We start from the raw sequence: 20,977 nt of genomic DNA on the forward strand, positions 1-20,977 counted from the left end.
TTTGTTTTCTAGACATTTCAACAATCTTCTCATTCCTTCGTGCAACAGCCACACTATGTCACATTCAAACAAATTTTTCTCAACCACAAACTTTTGGACTTTTGTAGATCTTTTCACTAAGGAACTAGGTTCCGCCACAACATCTTTATCAACCTTAACAACTGGAATGTGTTTGTCAGCCACAACTTCACCCTATTTCATCAACCTCTACTTCTTTTTCTTAATACTCTGCTTACTCTTCTACAAGGCAGATTCATAAGCCTCTTTCTTCTGCAACCTCCTGGTTTGTTTCAGTTGAAAGAGAATCAGGTTCTTCAATAGGTTTTTCTGTGATAGTGTCATGAGCCGGAGACTCGAAAAGCACCAGAGTCCTTTCATCCCCTTAGAATAGAGTTTCTTCCCCCTGAGATTCAGAAGAAGAAAGAGAAGTAGGGTTTGTAACATATGGAAGTGAAACAGGGTTTAACGGAGGGGTAGAGGTGACTGGAGATAAAGAGTAGAGGTGACTGGAGATGAAGAGGAAACTGATATGAGTACAGTAGTATTAGGGTTATTAAAGAAGTGGGTTTCTGGTGGTGGTGTTAAGGGAGGTGGAGATGTGGAAGTGGTGTCAATGGCAGGAGAAGGAGATGATTGTTCGTTGGCCATGGTGAGAGAAGTGGTAGAAAGTTTTGAAGGAAAAATTAAAGAGATGCAAAGGGAGATAATTGTTCAGAACTGCTGGGAGTGTGAGGGTCTTATGGAAGAAAACTCTAATGATGTGAGGGGAGAGGAATGGGTTTTGAAGAGTTTTGAAACAACGACAGGTTTGTGGGAATACGTAATGCGTAGAGGAAGTGAAAGGATTTGAGAGACAAGACGTATTATGCAGACTCTAAAAAGTCAGATGATATGGAAGTTGAATTAATTTTGCTATCCTTTTGAATAAGCATGCGAAAAACACATCACTACTAACCTGTGGTATAGGAACTAGGTTTCTGACCTGTTTTTGTAAAAGGGTTTTGCAACTCTCCTCTGAAGTTCAACATTGTACCTTTAGCTTCTATGATCATCATGTGTGTTTACCTGCAATGGTATCGATGTGAGTTAGGCCTAGTCAGAAAACACTTTAGCCAATTTTACCTTAGTGTGACTATCATAGCCATGTCAGCATAACCAGGTTCTCAATTAGGTTTAAGTAACCTAAGTGCCATCATGTTTCTCAAGGTGATCCCTGCTCAAAGCTTTGGTGAAGATATCTGTAATTTAATCTTCTGTGCAACAAAATCTTATACAAATAAGACCTTTTTTCCACATTGTTCCTGAGAAAATGGTATCTGACATCAATGTGCTTGGTTTTCTTGTGTTGAACCGGGTTCTTTGCCATGTTTAAAGCACTGGTGTTGTCATATTAAAACGCTACACAATCAATATATACACCAAAATCTTCCAATTGTTGCTTGATCCATAGTGAATGAGCACAGCACGAGGCCATTGCAACATATTCTGCTTCAGCCGTTGAGAGAGCTACTGAGTTTTGTTTCCTTGTACCCCTTGAGATAAAACATGATCCAAGAAAATGAGCTATTCCAAATGTGTTTCTCCTGTCCACCAGATAGCCTGCATAATCAGCGTCAGCATAACCAATAAGGTTGAAATTTTCACCTGAAGGATAGTCCAAAACCAGGTTCTGTGTGCCCTTAAGATATCTCAGAATTCTCTTAGTAGCCTTCAGATGAGATTCCTTAGAATTTGATTGGAATCTTGCACATAATCCCACACTAAACACAATGTCTGGCCTGCTGGCAGTAAGGTAGAGTAGAGATCCAATGATTCCCCTATACATTGTTTGATTTGTAGGTTATCTAGAATCATTCGTGTCCAGTTTAGTAGCAGTAGCAATAGGGGTATCGGTCACCTTTGATGCTTCCACATCAAACCTTTTTCAAGAGTTCTTTGATGTGTTTCTACTGACTGATGCACATTCACTTTATGGACTGCTTCACTTGAAGATCTAGGAAGACATTCAGTTTCCCCATCATACTCATTTTAGACTCACTTCCCTTGAGTTTAGCAAATTCTTCACATAATAAGTTAGTTGTAGCTCCAAATATGATGTCATCCACATAAATCTGAACAATGAACAGGTTCCTTCCTCGTCAAAGTCAATGTATTGTCAATCTTTCCTCTTGTGAAGCCATTTTCCAAGAGAAACTTGGATAGTCTCTCGTACCAAGCTCTAGGGGTCTGTTTTAATCCGTATAATGCCTTATCCAATTTGAATACATGTTCAGGATGTACATGACTTTCAAAACCTGGAGGTAGCTTGATATAGACTTCTTCCTTGAGAAAACCATTCAGGAAGGCACTCTTCACATCCATTTAGAATAGGGTGAATTCCATATGTAAAGCAAAGGCAATGAGGATCCTAATAGCTTCCATGCGAGCTACTGGGGAAAAAGTTTTATCATAATCGATCCCTTCCTCCTAATTGTATCCTTGGACAGCAAGCCTTGCTTTGTTCCTTGTAGTATTTCCATGTTCATCCAGCTTATTCCTGAATAACCACCCGATCCCTATGATGGTTCTGTCTGAGGGTCTAGGTACCACGAGTCATACCTTGTTTCTTTCAAATTGATGTAGTTTCTCTTGCATTGCAATGGATTTCCCTGCACTCCTTGTTCTGTTACTTGTGGAGTGCCTTGCACTGCATCTCCAACTCTTTCTTCAGCTTTAGTAGTAGTAATTGAAGTATCAGGTTTCTCTTGAGAAGTGGAAGAGGATGTTGCATTGTATTCACCTGTCTCCTTCATCTGACTTATCATATTAGCCTTCCCATTTGAAACATCAGATATTTCCCAAGGACCAAAAGTGGTTCATTGTGTTGATCATCATGGTTTCTTCCTTTGTTAGAGGAGGGTGTCTCGTTGAATAGCACATGAACACTTCCTTCCACACAGTGTGCTATTTTGTTGTAGACTTTGTGGGCTTTGCTTTGAGGGGAGTATCCTAGAAGGATTGCTTCATCGCTTTTTGCATCAAACTTCTCAAGTTGGTCCTTCCCGTTGTTGAGAACATAGCATTTGCATCCAAAGATTCTTAGATAAGTTATCTTTGGTTTTCTTCCATTGAGCAGCTCATAGGGGGTTTTGTTTAGAAGGGACCTGATCATATTCACCAAGTAGCAAGCAGTGTTTATTGCTTCTGCCTAGAAATTTTTGGCGATTCCATTGTCAATGAGCATTGTCCGTGCCATGTCTTCTAGAGTTCTGTTCTTTCTTTCAATAACACCATTTTGCTGTGGAATCCTTGGTGCTGAGAAGTTGTAAGTGATCCTATTTTTGTTACAAAACTTCATCAAATTTGGCGTTGTCAAATTCTTTCCCGTGGTCAGATCTGATGCATGCTACCTTCAATTCCATCTTCACTTGGATCTTCTTGAAAAAGGCCACAAATACCTCGAAAGTATCATCCTTTGTTCTAAGAAACATTATCTAGGTGAATTTTGAATTTGTCAGACCACGAACCAGGTCTTTCTGAATCAATTTATTCAGAAGTGAGAAGCTTGCATGCCCGAATCTTCTATGCCAAATTTCTGTGTCATCATCAACTGACTTCAAGCATCTTATATCACCAGCTTGTAGATATTCAAAGTCAGCAATGTAGATGTTCTTGTATCTTTTGGCTACTAGGACCACTTCGCCAGTTACCAGATTAGTAATTGTGCACACTTTAGACAAGAACTCTACTTTGCTCCCTTTATCACAAATTTGAGAGACACTCAAGAGACTGTACTTCAGGCCATCCACATAGTACACGTTCTCAATTGAGTGTGAAAGAGACTTTCTAACCTTTACGACACCGAGAATGTACCCTTTTTTCATTTTCAAAGGATACATTCCCTCCCTGCAGGGCTTTCAATAAGAGAAAATCCATGGTGTTTCCAGTCATATGCTTTGAGCATCCACTGTCCTTAATCCATTGTAGTCCACTTCCTCTCACTATTCCTTGCACATATAAATTATGGGTTAGATTTAGGAATCCAAACTAGTTTGGGTCCCTTGTAATGAGAAAAGGGATGAATAAGAACTTTTCTAGTCCATGCAGGCAGCATTCGTTTTTTGCGAGTGGTACCTGGTCCCTCTTTAGTAGTCATTTTTTAAGCAAACACTTTGTTTTTTTGTACATATAGAACCCTGGCCTGGTAATTTCTTTGAAGTGCCCATTGTTTTCATAGTGGGTACAAAGCCAGTTATCAGGAATTGTGACATACTTGCTGTGAGGGTTGTAAGGAGTTTTCTCCTTTTGGAACCCGATTCCCTGCTTGTTTCCACTATTATTGAAGTACATGGCTGTGACAGCATCTGAGGACCAGGTGCACTTGAGAGATTTCTCAAGATTAATTATTTCATTCTTCAATTCAGCTTGAAGCTGCCTATTTTTCTCGAGTTCACCACATAGACTAGTTCTCACATCATTTAATTCTTTTTCAAGTTTGATGTGTGTCTCACTAGCTACTCCCTTCCCTTTTCCAATACTTACATGTCTATATTCAGATTTGAGTCCCTCAATGGTTTCCTCTAGATCTGTGATAACCACCAAAAAGTCATCCCTTGCTTGCTCAGCATCAGCAATTTTCTCTTCTAGGGCATTCTTTTCTTTGCTTAGGTTTTTTATGGTTTCCTTCAAGTTAACAACCACTACCATCATGTCATCTCTCTCATTTTCTACACTATTTATTTTTTTAGTTAGAGCTTCCTTTTATTTTTCAAGATTAGCTATGGTCTCATTTAAATCCACCATACAGACCACCAGATCATCTCTAGATTGTTTAGCATCTCCTAGCTCTATGGTTAGTGCTTCCTTATCATTATCAAGACTATAATATGCATCAATTAAAACAGTTAATAGACATATCAATTTCTTAGAAGAGTAGGACTTCAGATTTCTCTGAACATACCTGAAATTTACCTCATCACTTTCATCCTCTTCATCATCATCAAACTGAGCCATCAATGCAAATAGTGAATCATATTCCTTTGCTTCATTTTCCACTGCCATCATGGAACTGTTTTCTGCTCTTGATTCCCCTTCTGATTCACTGGACGAGTCTTTCCATGCAGCAAGAGCTTGCTTCACAACATTGTTAGCTGCACTTTTTCGGCTGAAACATTTGTCAGGAATCAGGATCCGTTTTGTTGCTGTGTCAGAGTTGTATTTGTAATGCTCATGTTTCAGAAGTGGGCAGTCTTTGATGAAATGCCCTGGCTTTCCGCACTTGTGAAAGAGATCATAGTTTCTTGGTTTTCTTGTACTACCTCTCTTAGGTATACCACCATTTCATCGAACCATCTTTTGAAATCTTTTAGTGAGATAGGCCATATCACTATCTTCTTCACTTGAGTCATTATTTTCATCCTTGAGCACCAGGTTCTTCTTTTTCTTCGGCTCTTTTCATTGTCTCTCTGTCTTTTCATCTAGTATGTCTTTAGATTTCCAACCAGCTCATCCATGGTTAGAGTTTGTAAATCTTTAGCTTTGGTGATAGCATTCACCTTACCCTCCCAAGAGCCAGGTAGAACAATGAGAACTTTTCTTACAAGCTTGTTTCTGGGAATAACTTTTCCAAGTGAATGAAGCTCATTTATGATAGATGTGAATCTAGTGTGCATATCTTGTATAGACTCATCATCCTTCATCTTGAAGAGCTCATACTCGGTGGTGAGCATGTCAATCTTGGACAACTTAACCTGAGTAGTTCCTTCATGTGCCATTTGTAATGCTTCCTATATTTCCTTGGCAGAATCACATGCTAAGATTCTATTGTACTCATCAGGTCCTATACCACATATCAAGATTTTCTTGGCACGAAAGTTCTTTTCTATAGCTTTTCTATCAATATCACTATATTATTTTCTATTTTTCGGCACCATTGTTCCAGTTTCTCCAAGCTTCTTCATAGGAACATGTGGATCATCACAAATGACGTCCCACAGCTCTAAATCTTCTGCCATTATGAAATCATGCATACGAGTCTTCCACCAGCCGTAATACTGACCATTGAATCTAGGGGGTCTGTAAGTTGATTGTCCTTCCTCAAAGTTAGGTGGAGCAGCTATTGAGATCCTTTCTAGGTGTTAACCTTCTAGAAAGAACCCGCTCTGATACCAATTGATAGTTTATATGAGTCCACCAACTGTAGAGTACCTGGTCCTCTATGAGTTTCCACTGAAAATACTAATGAACCAAACTGTATAGAGATCTGGTCTTATATCAGTTCCTACAGTGCTAACTACTGAACCAGTATGTAAATGAGATACAGGTTTTTTACGTGGAAAATCTCAACTCAAGGGGACAAAAATCACGACCTACTTTGATAGGATTTCAACTTTACTAACTTGTAAACACCTATTACAAGCCACTTTGTAATGACTCCATTACAAAGAATTCAACTCAACTAACTTGTGATACTCTTACCACAAGCCACTCTGTCACTCTCGAGTTACAAAGACTTTAATCACTCTAATTTATAACAACACTTATTACAAGCCACTTTGTAATAACTCTATTACAAAGACTTAATCACTCACTAACTTGTAACAACTCTATTACAAGCCACTTTGTAATAACTCTATTACAAAGACTTCATAACTCGGCTAACTCTAGCCAAGACACAAACTCAGATGGTTTATGATTTTGTGTTTCCTAAAACAAAGCTTCTAATAAAGCAAGATAGGAGTTACAATGAAGAACAAATAACAAAGACTCGACAAACCTAAGGACTTAAGATATCTTCAATCTTTGGATCTGGTCCTTGAGGTTGCAGCAACTTTGTTCTTGAGAGAGGTGTTTTTAGCACTTGAAGGAATATCACTGAAAATGCTCAAGTTTTTCGTCTTGTGCCTTGCACCAGGTTGTTATACTACAAAAACATCACCATGGTGATGTCAATTCACAATGGTGATGTCAATTCTTGGTTAGTACATGCCTCTTCCCAATGGGAAGTGACTGCTGCACTATTGCGTGTACAGTTGAAGGCAGTCACTTTCTGCAGTTGCTTTCCAGCTGTATAGTTGACTTATTCTTCTGTCAGGGGAACACCAAGGGATCAAGTCCCTAATCTAGTTCTTGTGAATCTAAAGGCACACTGCCCAGATTATCTTGAGTTGATTAATCTTGATAATGATTGTACCAGGCATGCTTCAGGTCCTTTATCTGGTTCTATAAAGAAAGTTTGTTAGATCATCAAAACATAGTTTAAAAGACCTTAAGCCCATCATACTGTCTTCGAAGACTCCGCATTTTTCCAGCAACGCCGTAATTGTTCTTAGCACTCAAGAACTCCCTGAGATGGATGTTCTTTAATAATGTCGCCACGTCTTCATGCAGATTCCGGCAGTTTCTAGTTCTGTGGCCATGAGACCCATGATATTTGCACCATAAGTTAGGATCCTTCTGGCTGGGATCAGACCTGATTTGCTTCGGGAATCATGCTTCTTTGATATTCCTCATCACTGATACCAACTCCACTACACTGATGTTGAATTTGTAATCTGACAACATGGGATGTGCGGAATCCTGGGCCCCTGATACCTCTTTTTCTTGTAATAATCTGTTATTCTACCCATGGCCAGTTCTTCTATCGGGTGCGAACCTATCCGAGGATTGGAACCCTTTGCTTCCGCATCTTTCAGTTCTCTCGTATGGTAGGAATCGACCTTTAGAAGATTGTTGATCCACATCGAAATCGCTCTTGAACTTATCCTGGTTCTTGTCTCGGTCCCATCCCTTGGTTGATGTCAGGAACCCGAGTTGATCGTCTTCTATCTTTATTTTTGACCCATAACAATTATGGACATCTACCCATATGGTCGCTAGAATTCGAGCATGCTTTCCTTCAGCTTTCGGGAGGCGTCGAAGCTACTGGATTCAAACCCTTAGTGACTGCCTCCGCTTCGCACTTGTCTAGTACAATCAGTAGCAGCATCCTTTCTTTTTGGAAACTGATCATGAACTCCCGCAGTAATTCGATCTTACCTTGCGCAATCCTAAATATGTTCACCTTCCTGGCTTGGACCTTCCTTGCCCTGGAATGGGCCTTTATGAATGAATCTGCAAGCATTTTAAAAAGTTAATTGAATGCTTGGGTAAGAGTGAATACCATGTCAGCCCCCCCCCCCTCCCCCTTGTGAGGGTTTCACCAAACGTTTTTCGCATAACCGATTCGATCTCATGCTGAGCCAAATTGTTCCCCTTTACAGCTATGGTGTAGGTTGTGATGTGCTCATGCGGATCAGAAGTCCCATTGTATTTTTGTATGTTCGGCATTTTGAACCTCTTCGGAAATAACTCTGGTGTTGCGCTCGATTTAAATGGCAATTGCGTGTATTTCTTCGAATCTGGGCCTTTCAAAACTGGTTGTGCACCTAGAATCTGATCCATTTGGGCGTGAAACTCCTTCGCATTCCGATCCATTCGTTCGTTCATTTACCTCATAAATCTCATGAGCTCGATTTTGAAGGGGTCATTCCCTTTCGTTACCAGATCTACTACTGGTCCCTCTGGCACTGTCGAAACCAACCTCACCCCTTGGGGTGTTATTATCAACCCTTTGAGCCTTTTGATTTAGGAACACCGGGGGGAACTAGGCCCCTTCCGTTTGCATTTTTGGAGGCGCCCGAGAATACTTGTTTCAACTCCATCATTACCCTATCTTGCCTTGAGAAATGGTTCATGATGGCTTTCTGCTGCTTACTCAAGATTTTCACTGTTTCCCCGACTTGTTCATCCTCTGTGTCATCGGGAGTCGTCTTCCGCACATACCTGGGATACTGCCCTTCACGAACTGGGGTTGCTACATCCCTTTCGTTACGGGTGTCGCTGATAGAATCTTCATGTTGAGGCAAATTTTCGTGTCCCTCAGCATTGTGCATGATGTTGACATCATTAGCTACCATTTTTGATTTCTTGCTAAGGAAAAAATCAAACAAATTAGTAATAAACGTAAATATCAAAGCAATTAAGAGACTGTCTAAGCCCCGCAGTGGGCACCAAACTGTTTACCCGTAAAACAATACAGCTAAATTTGTTACGTGATTTATAGACAAGCTAACTGATTTGATCCAAAAATGATAATGAAATAAGATTAAAAGTAAAACTTAGCAATTAAAATTGAAGAAGATGACAAGACTGGCTCCAAGAAGAACGTCTCCGAGGACAGAAATGAGAACAATGTAAAAGCGCAAATAAAATTGTTTAATTGAGAACGAAAATGGAATACAACATATGTTTTGCCAAGAATTTCATCTTACAGTGGTTGTTGAGCCCGCTATTTATAGTTATTCCTAGGAAAATAAGATCCTAGGGTCAAGCCCCACTTAAATGATAATAAAGGAGTCATTGATAAATGTGTAACGGCATGCCATGAATACAAATATTCTCTGCAACGACTGCTCATTTAATGTTAGAGAATATTCTTCATTCAATGCTATCCGATGGTAAATATTCGGCCTGCTATGTTGACCATGCTCCCTTCAGGATTTATCCGATGTCAATTGCAGTCGTTGTTCCCGGTACTGGTTGTTACTTGATTCGACTTTTACCTGTCTTCGGTTCCACGTGTCATGCTATTATTCGAGCATTAACTGTAAACCAATTTTACCCTATACAGTTGTCTTGAACTAGTATTCCATTGCTCATTTCCAACTTCATTTACGAGTATCAGATCTTGAAATACTTAATCCTTTCTATTTCCCACAAAAATTTTCCCTGAATAATTTATTAACCATTACCACATCAGTTGAGACGTTAAGATCAAAGATGTTTGCCATAGTCACTGTCTTGATTAGGGGTGTGCATTCGAATCAGTTTATCGATAAATCGAATCGATTATTTGTTATCGGTTTATCGATATCGGTTTATCAATTTATCGATTTCAATTTTGATTTTGAAATTTTCCTTATCGATTTCGATTTTGTCCTCTTCGGTTATCGGTTTATCGATAAACCGATAAGATATACTAAAAAGACAAATATACCCTTTCTTTTACCCTAAGTCCCTAACCCTATTATTTCCTCTACCCATTACTTTGGTTCCAATAAGAAAAAGAAAAAGAAAAGCAAATTAAATGGAGACGGCGTGGACAAGATGAATGGTATCAGCGAAACGACAAATATGAGTAACAACCCAATCAAAAGCGTGCTTGCTGTTAAGACCGTGATCAATAGCGTTGACTATGTCCCATCCCCAACGCCTCTCTCCTGTTTCTCTCTCCAATTCAGGCGGCGGCACCACTGGTATGAGCGACGGAAGCTTCACTTCTCTCCAGTTTTACTCTTCTTCCTCCATTAGTGTTTCCATTAATTATTGATTTCTTCTAATTATTGATAGTGTACAGGGTATTTGGAATTTGAAATAGTTGTTCTAATTGGGAGAGAGAGTTTTCGAAAGGTATAAATAGAAGAAGGGTGGAGAATGAAATTTGAGTTTGTTATAGGCGTGTTTATAGCGATATACTTTCCGTGGAATCCCACAATTTTTTTTATTGGTGTAATCGATAACTGAATCGATAAGTCCCAAAAATCGATAAATCGAAATCGAAAAAGGCTGAATTAAGGAATGCCTTTTTAATGTAAATATATTATTAGTGAAGGAGATTGAATTAAGGAGTACAATTGATTGGTTCGTCTGATTTAATTCGGTTCGGTCTAGTTCGATTTAAAAGGTTGTTGGTGCATAAATAAATAAGTGTTCACCAAGCCAAATAAGTTTTGTCCAATTCGATTAATTCTCTCGATTTAAATTCTATTGAATAATATGGCTAGAAAACATAAAATCAAAACGAAATTTTAAATTAGCAAATATACCCGTTCAACATACATATAGCTAGATTAATATTATGTCTACCAATGTCATCATCCTAAAAAAAAAATGGAAATCCATAAAAGAATTAACATTACAACAACAATAACTAAACCCCAATCTCAAACAAGTTAGGATCAGCGATATAAATCTTAGCTAAACTCATATCATCATCATTATCAAAATAAAATAATTTGTTAGGTAATTTCAGTGTAAATCCTACGCATACCCAAATTAAGTGTACATATATGTAAGTTCGTTGAGGCCACATCTAGAAAGGGCATGCCTGGTCAAAGATCCTATAACAATGGAGTAGTTGATCCATCAGAAGAATTGAAACCTGTTGCTAATGATCCAACTTGGGATGACGCAAGGGCCAAAAAGTTGTCAATATTTTAAAGTTAAATTAAGTATGCTAATTCTTCCTGTGCCTCTGATTCCAAAGTGACAATGACACCATCCTACTCTCCACAACAATCACCTTAAATAAACTCAATATTCAAATTTAGCTGTAGATTATACCATACTATAATATTTTACTCGTACTCGTTTAAATATTGTATTGGTGTCATTCAGATGAGAACAATGTAACATAAAATACTCAAATACCAAAAAATAACAACACATCGCCATCATCCATTTTGGCAATTCATATTTCCCTAATCATACATCATTTTATGTTTTCACTCTAATAGAGTTTGCAACGCCATATACACCATTCTTCTCATCAGTTTGAAAGAAACAAAGCATGGACAGACTTATTAAGCCTGATATTGAGGAGTTCAAACTCTGCTTCATCCGAGGGCAGAAGTCTTCAGCAACTTTTAAGTTAACCAGTCTCATGCACACCATGTCTGTAGCTGTTTGTCTCTCTACCACAAAACCTTCTGTTTTCTCCTTCTCACATCCCTTTTCTATTATTCCTCCCCTCTCCACTGCTTCCTTCACTCTTTTCTTGACTAATTCTTGTGATCAGCCTCCTCTTTCTACGCCTTTGGACACCGTTACAGTTAAGTCATCTATGCTTCCTACCGGTAAAGCAACTCAAGATGATCTTCGCCGTCTCTTCTCCAGAACTGGACGACATATATTCAAAGATGCCAAGATTCCCATCTCCCTTGTTGGTCCACAAGTTGTGGAGTTTCTTCTTTCACCTACTTCTTCTGTTTCATCCAACACTTTATTGGACGTCAGTTTACTTCTCCCAAAAGCACTGTCTTTGTGTGATGGCTGTCAGCTTGATTCCTTGCTTAAATCTGCTACCAAGAATGGAAATTCCCACTGTATTTCAGCTCTGATTGAGGCTGGAGCTGATGTAAATAGAAGGGACTCAGATGGGGATTCTGTTATGTCACTGGCAGTGAAATCTGGAAATCTTGATTCTGTTCAGGTTCTGATTGAGTCTGGTTATACTGTTGGTAATTCTGTTGATAGGTTTCTGCATGATGCAGCTGCTATGGACCGCGTGGACTTGATGGAGATTCTTTGTTTGGGTTATGCTGATATAGATTTGAACTCAGTTGATTCTCAAGGTAGAACTGCTATTCACATAGCAGCAATTTATGGGCATGTTGAAGTGCTTCAGTTTCTTATTTCAGTGGGGAGTGATCCTGATATGTTAGACTCTCAAGGGTGGACTCCTTTGCATTTTGCTGCTAACCAAGGCCATGTTGAAGCAGTTGACTTCTTACTAAAGCATTCCAATTTTGCAAAATTTGCTGTAACAAAACAAGGGAAGACTGCCTCTGAGCTTGCTACTGATAATGGCCACTCCGAGTTGTATGATATTTTACAATTGGGAGACGCTTTGCATAGGGCTGCAAGAAAAGGGGATGTTGTAAATATCAAGAAACATATGGCTGAAGGAGCAAATGTGAATAGAAGAGATCAGAATGGTTGGACTCCTTTGCACAGAGCAGCTTTTAAGGGTGAAATTGAAGGGGTAAAGGTATTGGTAAAGCATGGAGCTAAGCTTGATGTTGTTGATGATTGTGGATACACGCCGCTTCATCTTGCTATTGAGGCTGGACAAAAGGATGTGGCTGTGTATTTAGTTGCTCAGGCTAATTTGAAGAGCTTTAAAGATAAAGGACTGGTTTCTTGTGATTTGGACTATGTCAAGAACCACCCTTCACATGTACATACTACAACTTTGTGAAAGATCTTAATTCAAATTGTGACTAATCAGAAGCTTTGTAAACTCCTTTTGTGTTTTCTCTGCAGCTTCTAATCTGAATTGCCTTGAAGCAACTATGTTCTGTTGTTGTAAAATACAATTTTTTGGGACTTTGGCTCTCATAGATCTTGAATTCGTCTCTTGTAAATATATGAGAATTAGAATGTTATCATAGTTTGATTTTCAGTGGCATAGCTTGATTATGTTTCTGATAATTAGAAGCTGAGATGATACTCAACCTGGATATCGACTTATTTCAACTTTTAGCCATTTCAATATCTGAGACTGCCTGTAAACTATTGGAGAATAGCAACTAAGACCATACTATTGGATCCATGAAAAATGAATCCAAAACTTGTAAATCATCCCTGGAATGTCAAACTAACCAGGTGTTCAGTTTAATAGTGTCATCCACAACTAGTTTAAGCAAAGGCTAGGCCACCTAAAAATGTTTAATAACTTCCGTTCAAGGCCATCTTTTTGTCACCTCGTTTCTTAATTTATTAGGCCATTTTGGTTTTGTTTTGATGACTCCTATCTTTCTCTGCCTAAAGGTCAGTATCTCTTCTCTACTTGTGAAGATAGTTTGGGAAAAAATCTCAGAGAATAGCTAAGTAGAAGTCAGAGACTATTTTTAGGAACATACACTACCAATGTGCTGGTAAACTTCACTTAGTAAATGCCCTATTTTTGTTATATATAGAAGTCACTAAATGATCAATTTTTTCTCTCAGAGAACATGTTTAGGATTCCATGAAATCAGTCAAAATGCAGAATTCGTTAAAATACTATTGGATTAGCCAAAACATATACAACAGCCTTTACAAAATATGAATTAAGATCTTTCATGCTTTGCTTGATACAAAGTTGCAAGTACATATTTGGTTATATGTGGACATAGTCCAAGTCACAAGAAACCAGTCCTTTAGCTTTAAAGCTCTTCAAATTAGCCTTAGCACCTTGAGCAACTAAATACATAGCCACATCCTTTTGTCCAGCCTCAACAGCAAGATGAAGCGGCGTGTATCCACATTTATCAACAACATCAAGCTTGGCTCCATGCTTTACCAATACCTTTACCCCTTCTATTCTACCCTTAAAAGCTGCTCTGTGCAAAGGTGTCCAACCATTCTGATCTTTTCCATTCACATTCGCCCCTTCAGCGATACATTTCTTTATATCAACAACATCCCCTTCTCTTGCAGCCCTATGCAAGGTGTCTCCCAATTGTAAAATATCATACAATTCGGCGTTGCCATTATCCATAGCAAGCTCAGGCAGTTTTCACTTCTTTTGTTACAGCATGTTTTGCAAAACTGGAATGATTTAGTAAGAAATCAACTGCTTCAACATGGCCTTTGTGAGCAGCAAAATGCAGAGGAGTCCACCCTTGAGAGTCTAACATATCAGGATCACTCCCTACTGAAACAAGAAACTGAAGCACTTCAACATGCCCGTGAATTGCTGCTATATGAAGGGCAGTTCTACCTTGAGAATCAATTGAATTCAAATCTATGTCAGCATAACCCAAACAGAGAATCTCCATCAATTCCAAGCAGTCCGTGGCTGCTGAATCATGCAGAAATCTATCAAGAGAATCGTCAATAGTATAACCAGACTCAATCAAAACCTGAACAGAATCAAGATTTCCAGATTTCACAGCTAGTGACATAACAGAATCCCAATCTGAGTCCCTTCTATTTACATCAGCGCCAGCCTCAATCAGAGCCGAAATACAGTGGGAATTTCCATTCTTGGCAGCAGATTTAAGCAAGGAATCAAGCTGACAGCCACCACACAAAGACAAGGCTTTTGGGAGAAGTAAAGTGACATCCAGTAAAACCTTGGATGAAACAGAAGAATTAGGTGAAAGCAGAAACTCCACAACTTGTGGACCAACAAGGGAAATGGGAATCTTGGCATCTTTGAATATATGTGGTCCAGTTCTTGCGAAGAGGCGGCGAAGATCATCTTGACTGGCTTTACCAGTAGGAAGCATAGACGACTTAATCGTAACGGTGTCCAAAGGCGTAGAAAGAGGAGGCTGATCACAAGAATTAGTCAAGGAAAAAGTGAAGGAAGCAGTGGAGAGGGGAGGAATAATAGAAAAGGGATGTGAGAAGGAGAAAACAGAAGGTTTTGTGGTAGAGAGACATATGGCTACAGACATGGTGTGCATGAGATTAGTTAACTTGAAGTTGCTGAAGATTTTTGCCCTCTGATAAAGCAGATTTGGAGTTGCTCCAAATCAGGCTTAACAAGTCTGTCCATTGCTGATTTTCTTTTAATTTTGACAAACTGAGAAGAATGGTGTGTGTGTATTGGTTTGAAAGCTCTAATTAAATGGTGAATGATTAGGGAAATATGAATTGCCAAAATGGCTGATGGCAATGTAATGTTATTTTATAGTATATGTTACATTGTTTGCATCTGAATGATACAAATACATTTTTAAACAAGTAGGAGTACTAAATTACTATAGTGTGGTATAATCTACAATTAGATTCGGATATTTAGTTTCTTTTAGGTGGTTATGGTGAAGTGGAGGATGGTGTCACTGTCACTTTATAAATAGAGACATAGGAAGAATGAGTTTAATATCTAGCTTTAAAATATTGACAACTTTTTGGCCCTGCGTCATCTGCAGATTATTTGCATTATTTCCTTAACTTTTTGATTGTTGTAACAACTCCATTTATTTGATGGTTCCTTGACCAGGACCACCCTTGAACTTTCTTTCTCTCCAGATGTGGCGTCGAAGAATACACGTACATTTAGAGTGAGCAAGAAAAGGTGAAATTTTGAATTGAATGGGTCGTTAAACTTCAAATGTGGTTTCAGACTAAAACACTCGATTCACATTCTTAGTCAAAGACAAGACAATATAGTCAATTTTGGATACGATTTGCTTTCAAAATGAAAAAGGCAGCTCGGGAAGGGGAAGTCGTATAATTATAAGGTCTCATATGAAGTATATCAACTTTTTTATTCCTCCCATTTGCTAGCTTTTTTTAAACAAACGTCTATTTGTATGTTAGATTATGAGTTTAATTAATTCCTATAACGGCCAAATTGCTGAACTCTTCTCGTGAATTTTGCAGCTAGTCTCGACATGACTGACATGGTCTGGTACACCCCAATTTCCTTCCTTTCTCGGTATTTTGGCCAAGGAAATCAAGTTAGTCGTATTCACTTATTTGACGAATTCCACAGCATTGTTTGATGCTTTGATTCAGTCTCCTTCTCCGTATTTTCCTTTTTCAGCTTAATTCAATTTTAAGACACTTCACTTGAATGAAGTAATCCTAAAAAAATATTCACGACAAAAGGCAAACATGCATTTAAATTTCCACCTTGTCTTCTAGTCTCAACTCCACAGTCGCGATCAAGTTACTAAAAACCATACAAATATGAGAAATTAAACCTACTACCAATTAAGGCTAAAACCCAAAAGCTATCTGAATTACGAGGTCATTTTCTTTTGGTTTCTCGTCGGCAGTTCGATACATGTATTGAAATCCTGACTAATTTTGATTCGCGCAGCATAAGATCCATTAAAGGGAAAAGATTTGCCTATTAGGATTTTTCTCATGCTCAGAGCTCGAACCTAAGACTTCTCATTAAGGGTGAATTGGTCACATCTATTCCACCATAATCTTTAGTGATACTGATAGAAACTAAGGGTCTAGCTACCAAACAGTATAGAGAACCAGGTTCTGTATCAGTTCCCACGGTAAACAAGCAGTAAGTAAAGAACATGCGATATTTACGTGGAAAACTCCTTGCTCAAGGATTAAAAATCACGACCTACCTCAATAGGATTTCAACTCCACTAAACTGACCAAATTGCAATCTAGGAATAAAACTCTTAATCCCCTATCCTTTACAATAACTCTATTGTAAGCCCTTTGCAATAACTCTTGCATAAAGCAACACTCTTGACTAACTCTAGTCAAACAACTAAAACAATAATGGTTAAATGATGTCCTACAAATTACTTCTAGAAAGCCGTGTAGGTTTACAAGTAAAGAGCAAAAGAGAAAGACTCAACAAACATAAGGACTCAAGACATCTTTAGAGTTGGGATCTGGTCCTTGGTTTGTAGCAGCTTTGTTCTTGAGTGCACCTGGAGGAGACTGTGGCGGCTGGCACTTGAATGATAGGGTTTTTCAGATTCTCAAGAGTTAGGTCAAACCTTGTATAATGTTGTTTATATATGAGAGAGCATGTATGAAGAGATAGAGACATTTCAGCTTTTGGCCTCTAGCAGCAGCGGTTGTGCCGCTGCACTGCTGCCAATCGGTACAGTGAAACAATTTTTACAGTTGTAGAGTTGACTGTATGACAGTTGAGGAACTAATCTTATCTGTTCCCTTATCTGGTTTCTCGAGAGTTCGACCAGACAACTTAGCATGTCCACTAGGCGCAAAAGAACTGATTGTATCAGGTTCCTTTCTGACAACTTTCTGGTTTGTCAATGAAGTTTTACAAATTATCAAAACCATAAACGTATAACTTATCAGATACTTACAAGATCTATTACATTTGGATCAGGAACAAATCTTTCTTGTCATTGAATAGTAAAAACAGGTAAAAGTAAATTATGAAATCTAATTGCAGAATAGTAACGGGACTAATTAGGCCAAGTAGGAGCTTTTACTGGCGTTATCACAAACTCAACTAAACTAGAATCAGTTTTACTTCATTATAAACACCTATAATAGTCATCGACCAAATGTAAAGCTGTTACATCATAAGGAGAATTGAGTTGTAACTTGTAATTTATATGTAAAGCTGTAACATCATATCTTATAGGTGTTACGTTTAATAGATCACAAACGGTTTAAGTTTTTTTAGTTTGCACTACGTTAGTGTTTTTATTATGACAATGTCCTTGTTCTTTTTGTATGGATGTCTACTTCAGATATTTGAAATCTAAAAAATTTACAGAGTTATTGGAGTTGTCTGAAATCCAAGAAGAGAGTGATATCTTACCGAAGACAATTCTTTTCACCCTAAGCCACCTTTTTCAGATTCTTATATTCACAAAATGAAAGTACAAGAGAAGGTGAATTGTAACCGAATTTAAAACTTAGTTGATTAAGAAAGAAATTAGTCGACTAAACTTCACGGTAGGATCAATTTCAGCAGAAACAAATTATGCAGAAAGAAAAGTAAAGGAGGCACATCAATTTTATCCCATTTTCTTGGGTTACAAGGATTCTCTTAGATCTTCAATGACTCTTTACAATAGTGATGATTTTAGTACGTTCACCACCAACGATATTCAGCGACAATGTTTATCTAGTGTTGACATAACTCTTATTTTGTTTTCTAACTCTTCCTGTTTTTTGCGACACTTGTAGACTCAAGAATACAGTATTTGTACTAAGAACTGGAAAGGTGTAGAAACAAATGTTAAGGTGCGTAAGCTTCCTTGTTCTTCTACTTCTTCTTTAATTGTGCTCGATGAGTCTTATGATTTCTCTTTTCTGGGATCGCAAAAGATCATTGATTGGAAGTATTTCCTTGTGAGGCATATATTTCTAAGAGTAGGATCCAAGGGTAGCCTCATGAATATGGTTTGAGAGGTGTGTCCAGATTCATTCTCAATTTGAAGTTTTGGCTCCTCCAATTAACCTTGTTTAGAGCTTCTGCAGATTTCCCTTAGTTGGCTATCTTTCCTTGATTTGCTCTCTTTCCTTCCTTGCACAGTTGAGAATCTTTAGCTCGTCTGATTGATTGTCTTTCCTTCGTTGTTGCTTGTTTGATTGATTCTTTTTCCATTTGGTATGGAATTTGAATAACATAGCCGTTGGTTTCCTCTTATATGCTTGTATGATTTTCTTTTCTTTCTTGCATTCATCAGAGGTATTGCGAACCTGCACACAAAGTGGGATGGCATTAGTCAAGGCCCTTTTAATTATTTATCATTATTAAAATTCTAAACCTAACAATCTCCCCTTTTTTTATGATGACAATAATCCAAAAAGAGTTTGACTAATTTAGGGGATACTTCCCTTTCAGGATGTACTTCTGCCTCCCCTGCCTTTGTGCCCTTGTTTGTTTGCACGCCTCCCCTATCTTTGTACTCATTTTCTTCTCCCCTTTGACATCAATCAAAAAGAGCAAGAAGAGATACAGAGAATAATAGCTAATAATAATAATAGTTAAGCATGCAAAAATATATACATCTAATAGTTATACCACGTATACTCGACTATATGCCCATCCAAACACAGCTAAAAGAGAAGTTTTATCAAGTAGCACAAAAAAATTATTTGAACAGCCCAGAAACTTAATTCCTTCCAAGGAAATACTTCAAAGTGTTGATCACTTTGGTGTAGAAACTATCATAGGAGGCATCAATATCCTTGGTGACTTTGGTCAGCTTCTTAGTGACACCAGCATAGCCCTGTCCCTTGCCTCTTTGTGGCTTGAAGGGTGATCCTTAACCTGGCCACATCTGCTCCAGTTTCCTTTATCACTTTCCTGGTCTTGTTCACCTCTCCTACATAGCGGTTAGCAGCTCCTTGATACCTGCAATATTTTGTTGCATCAGTAGTAACTGATCTGAGGAAGAAGATTTGCTTGCTTCAAATTTAATTCCTACAATGCCCTGTTGAGGAGTAGATTTTGGTGCTTTCTTTCTTGAATAAAGTTCCCTCAACCAGAGTGTACCCCATCATAGCAAAGGCAGTCTTGTCATATGTGCTGGAGATGGTTTAAGGGGCATAGGGAGACAAATCTACTTTCATAACTTGCAAGATGTGAGAGATTAGCAAACCATAAGGCAAACTGTTAGCAGAAGATGAGACATCCCTGATGCTTTCAAACATTTACTGACTCATCCAAGAAAACTAATTAATAGCCTTACCATTCACAAGACAGTACAAGAAAAACACATCTTTGAGAGACATAGTGCTAAGAGAACCACTACATAAGTAATAAGGTAGTGGCAATAATGTGGGCTAGTACACGGTGCTCAAATTTCATATCTTTGGGACCAATATCAGGGGGTTTTCAGACAACACACTTTTTTGCTTCCTCAAACGACACTTCAAAACTATAAGGCCAAGAATGTTGCACAAAGAAACTATAACCAACAAACTTGGTTGCAAAGATATTTTCAAACTGATAATAGTCAAGAATAATGCGAGTTCCAAAAACTATGGATTCTAAGTCTTCTTTATCATTCATAAATAAATTTGCATAAATCATACGCACATGCTCTTCATAGACAGTGTCACCAACAGTTGCAAATAGAGAGACAAGTTTTTGAGTTTCAAACACAGAGATAACATCATAGTGAGAGTTTTTCATAGATTTCAAACTTATAGTGCGATCATAGTCAATCGACTTTGTTTGTAAGCGACAAACTTTGCTTTCTCTTTGGGACCATAGAAGTTCATCTTGTCTTCGGGCCCAAACTCTATGCTTTCTGTTTTCCCTCTCTTTTAAGATGACTATTTGGGGATGGACTCCATTGGATGTTTTCCGGCCCTCTTTTGAGCAATGAGAATTTCTTCCTGGGAATCACTGGATTCATCCTCGAACGGTTAATGATCGGTACTCTCTGACGACTCTACATCCACAGGATCATCAGTTTGATGGTTTTTCTTGAAGCGATGGCTTCTTCTAAATATGAAGGATTATGGAGAGGGTTTGGTTTTGGCCATGAGTGAGAAAGAGTAGAGAGTGACACTTTCTTTGAGATAGTGGGAGATATGAACGAGAGAAGAAGGGTTAAAAGGGGATAAATGGACGCCTCGATTCTGGAGAGACGTGTGAAAGGCAATTGAAAAGTTGCCTTATGCAAGCTCGTTGTCAGTTAGATAATAAATGCACATATATTGTAATCAAATACTTAGAAATATTTTGGGTGAAAATCACGAAGAACACTTATGGAAAATTTTCTAAAATAAACAAATTTAGAGAAATTGAACGGGAATCAAGCAAATA

General features: G+C 38.3%; 4 protein-coding genes across 4 annotated transcripts; 1 reads left to right on the forward strand and 3 right to left on the reverse strand.

Annotated features, from left to right (window-relative positions):
* Positions 1–1,390: 1,390 nt before the first annotated feature.
* Positions 1,391–1,825, reverse strand: LOC138877776 (secreted RxLR effector protein 161-like). The gene has a single exon (XM_070157413.1). The coding sequence runs from the start codon at positions 1,823–1,825 to the stop codon at positions 1,391–1,393; it is 435 nt and encodes a 144-aa protein (XP_070013514.1).
* Positions 1,826–11,445: 9,620 nt separating this feature from the next.
* LOC104239412 (protein VAPYRIN-LIKE-like) lies at positions 11,446–13,225 on the forward strand. The gene has a single exon (XM_009794041.2). The coding sequence runs from the start codon at positions 11,588–11,590 to the stop codon at positions 12,995–12,997; it is 1,410 nt and encodes a 469-aa protein (XP_009792343.1). The 5' UTR covers positions 11,446–11,587; the 3' UTR covers positions 12,998–13,225.
* A 675-nt stretch (positions 13,226–13,900) lies between these two features.
* On the reverse strand, positions 13,901–14,281 carry LOC138877777 (protein VAPYRIN-LIKE-like). Its single transcript, XM_070157414.1, has one exon. It carries the CDS (start codon positions 14,279–14,281, stop codon positions 13,901–13,903), a length of 381 nt encoding a protein of 126 aa, XP_070013515.1.
* Positions 14,282–14,288: 7 nt separating this feature from the next.
* Positions 14,289–15,185, reverse strand: LOC104239416 (protein VAPYRIN-LIKE-like). Its single transcript, XM_009794042.1, has one exon. The coding sequence runs from the start codon at positions 15,183–15,185 to the stop codon at positions 14,289–14,291; it is 897 nt and encodes a 298-aa protein (XP_009792344.1).
* Positions 15,186–20,977: the final 5,792 nt, after the last annotated feature.

The sequence above is a fragment of the Nicotiana sylvestris genome, chromosome 9 (genome assembly GCF_000393655.2).
Source record: "Nicotiana sylvestris chromosome 9, ASM39365v2, whole genome shotgun sequence".
NCBI classification, from domain to species: domain Eukaryota; kingdom Viridiplantae; phylum Streptophyta; class Magnoliopsida; order Solanales; family Solanaceae; genus Nicotiana; species Nicotiana sylvestris.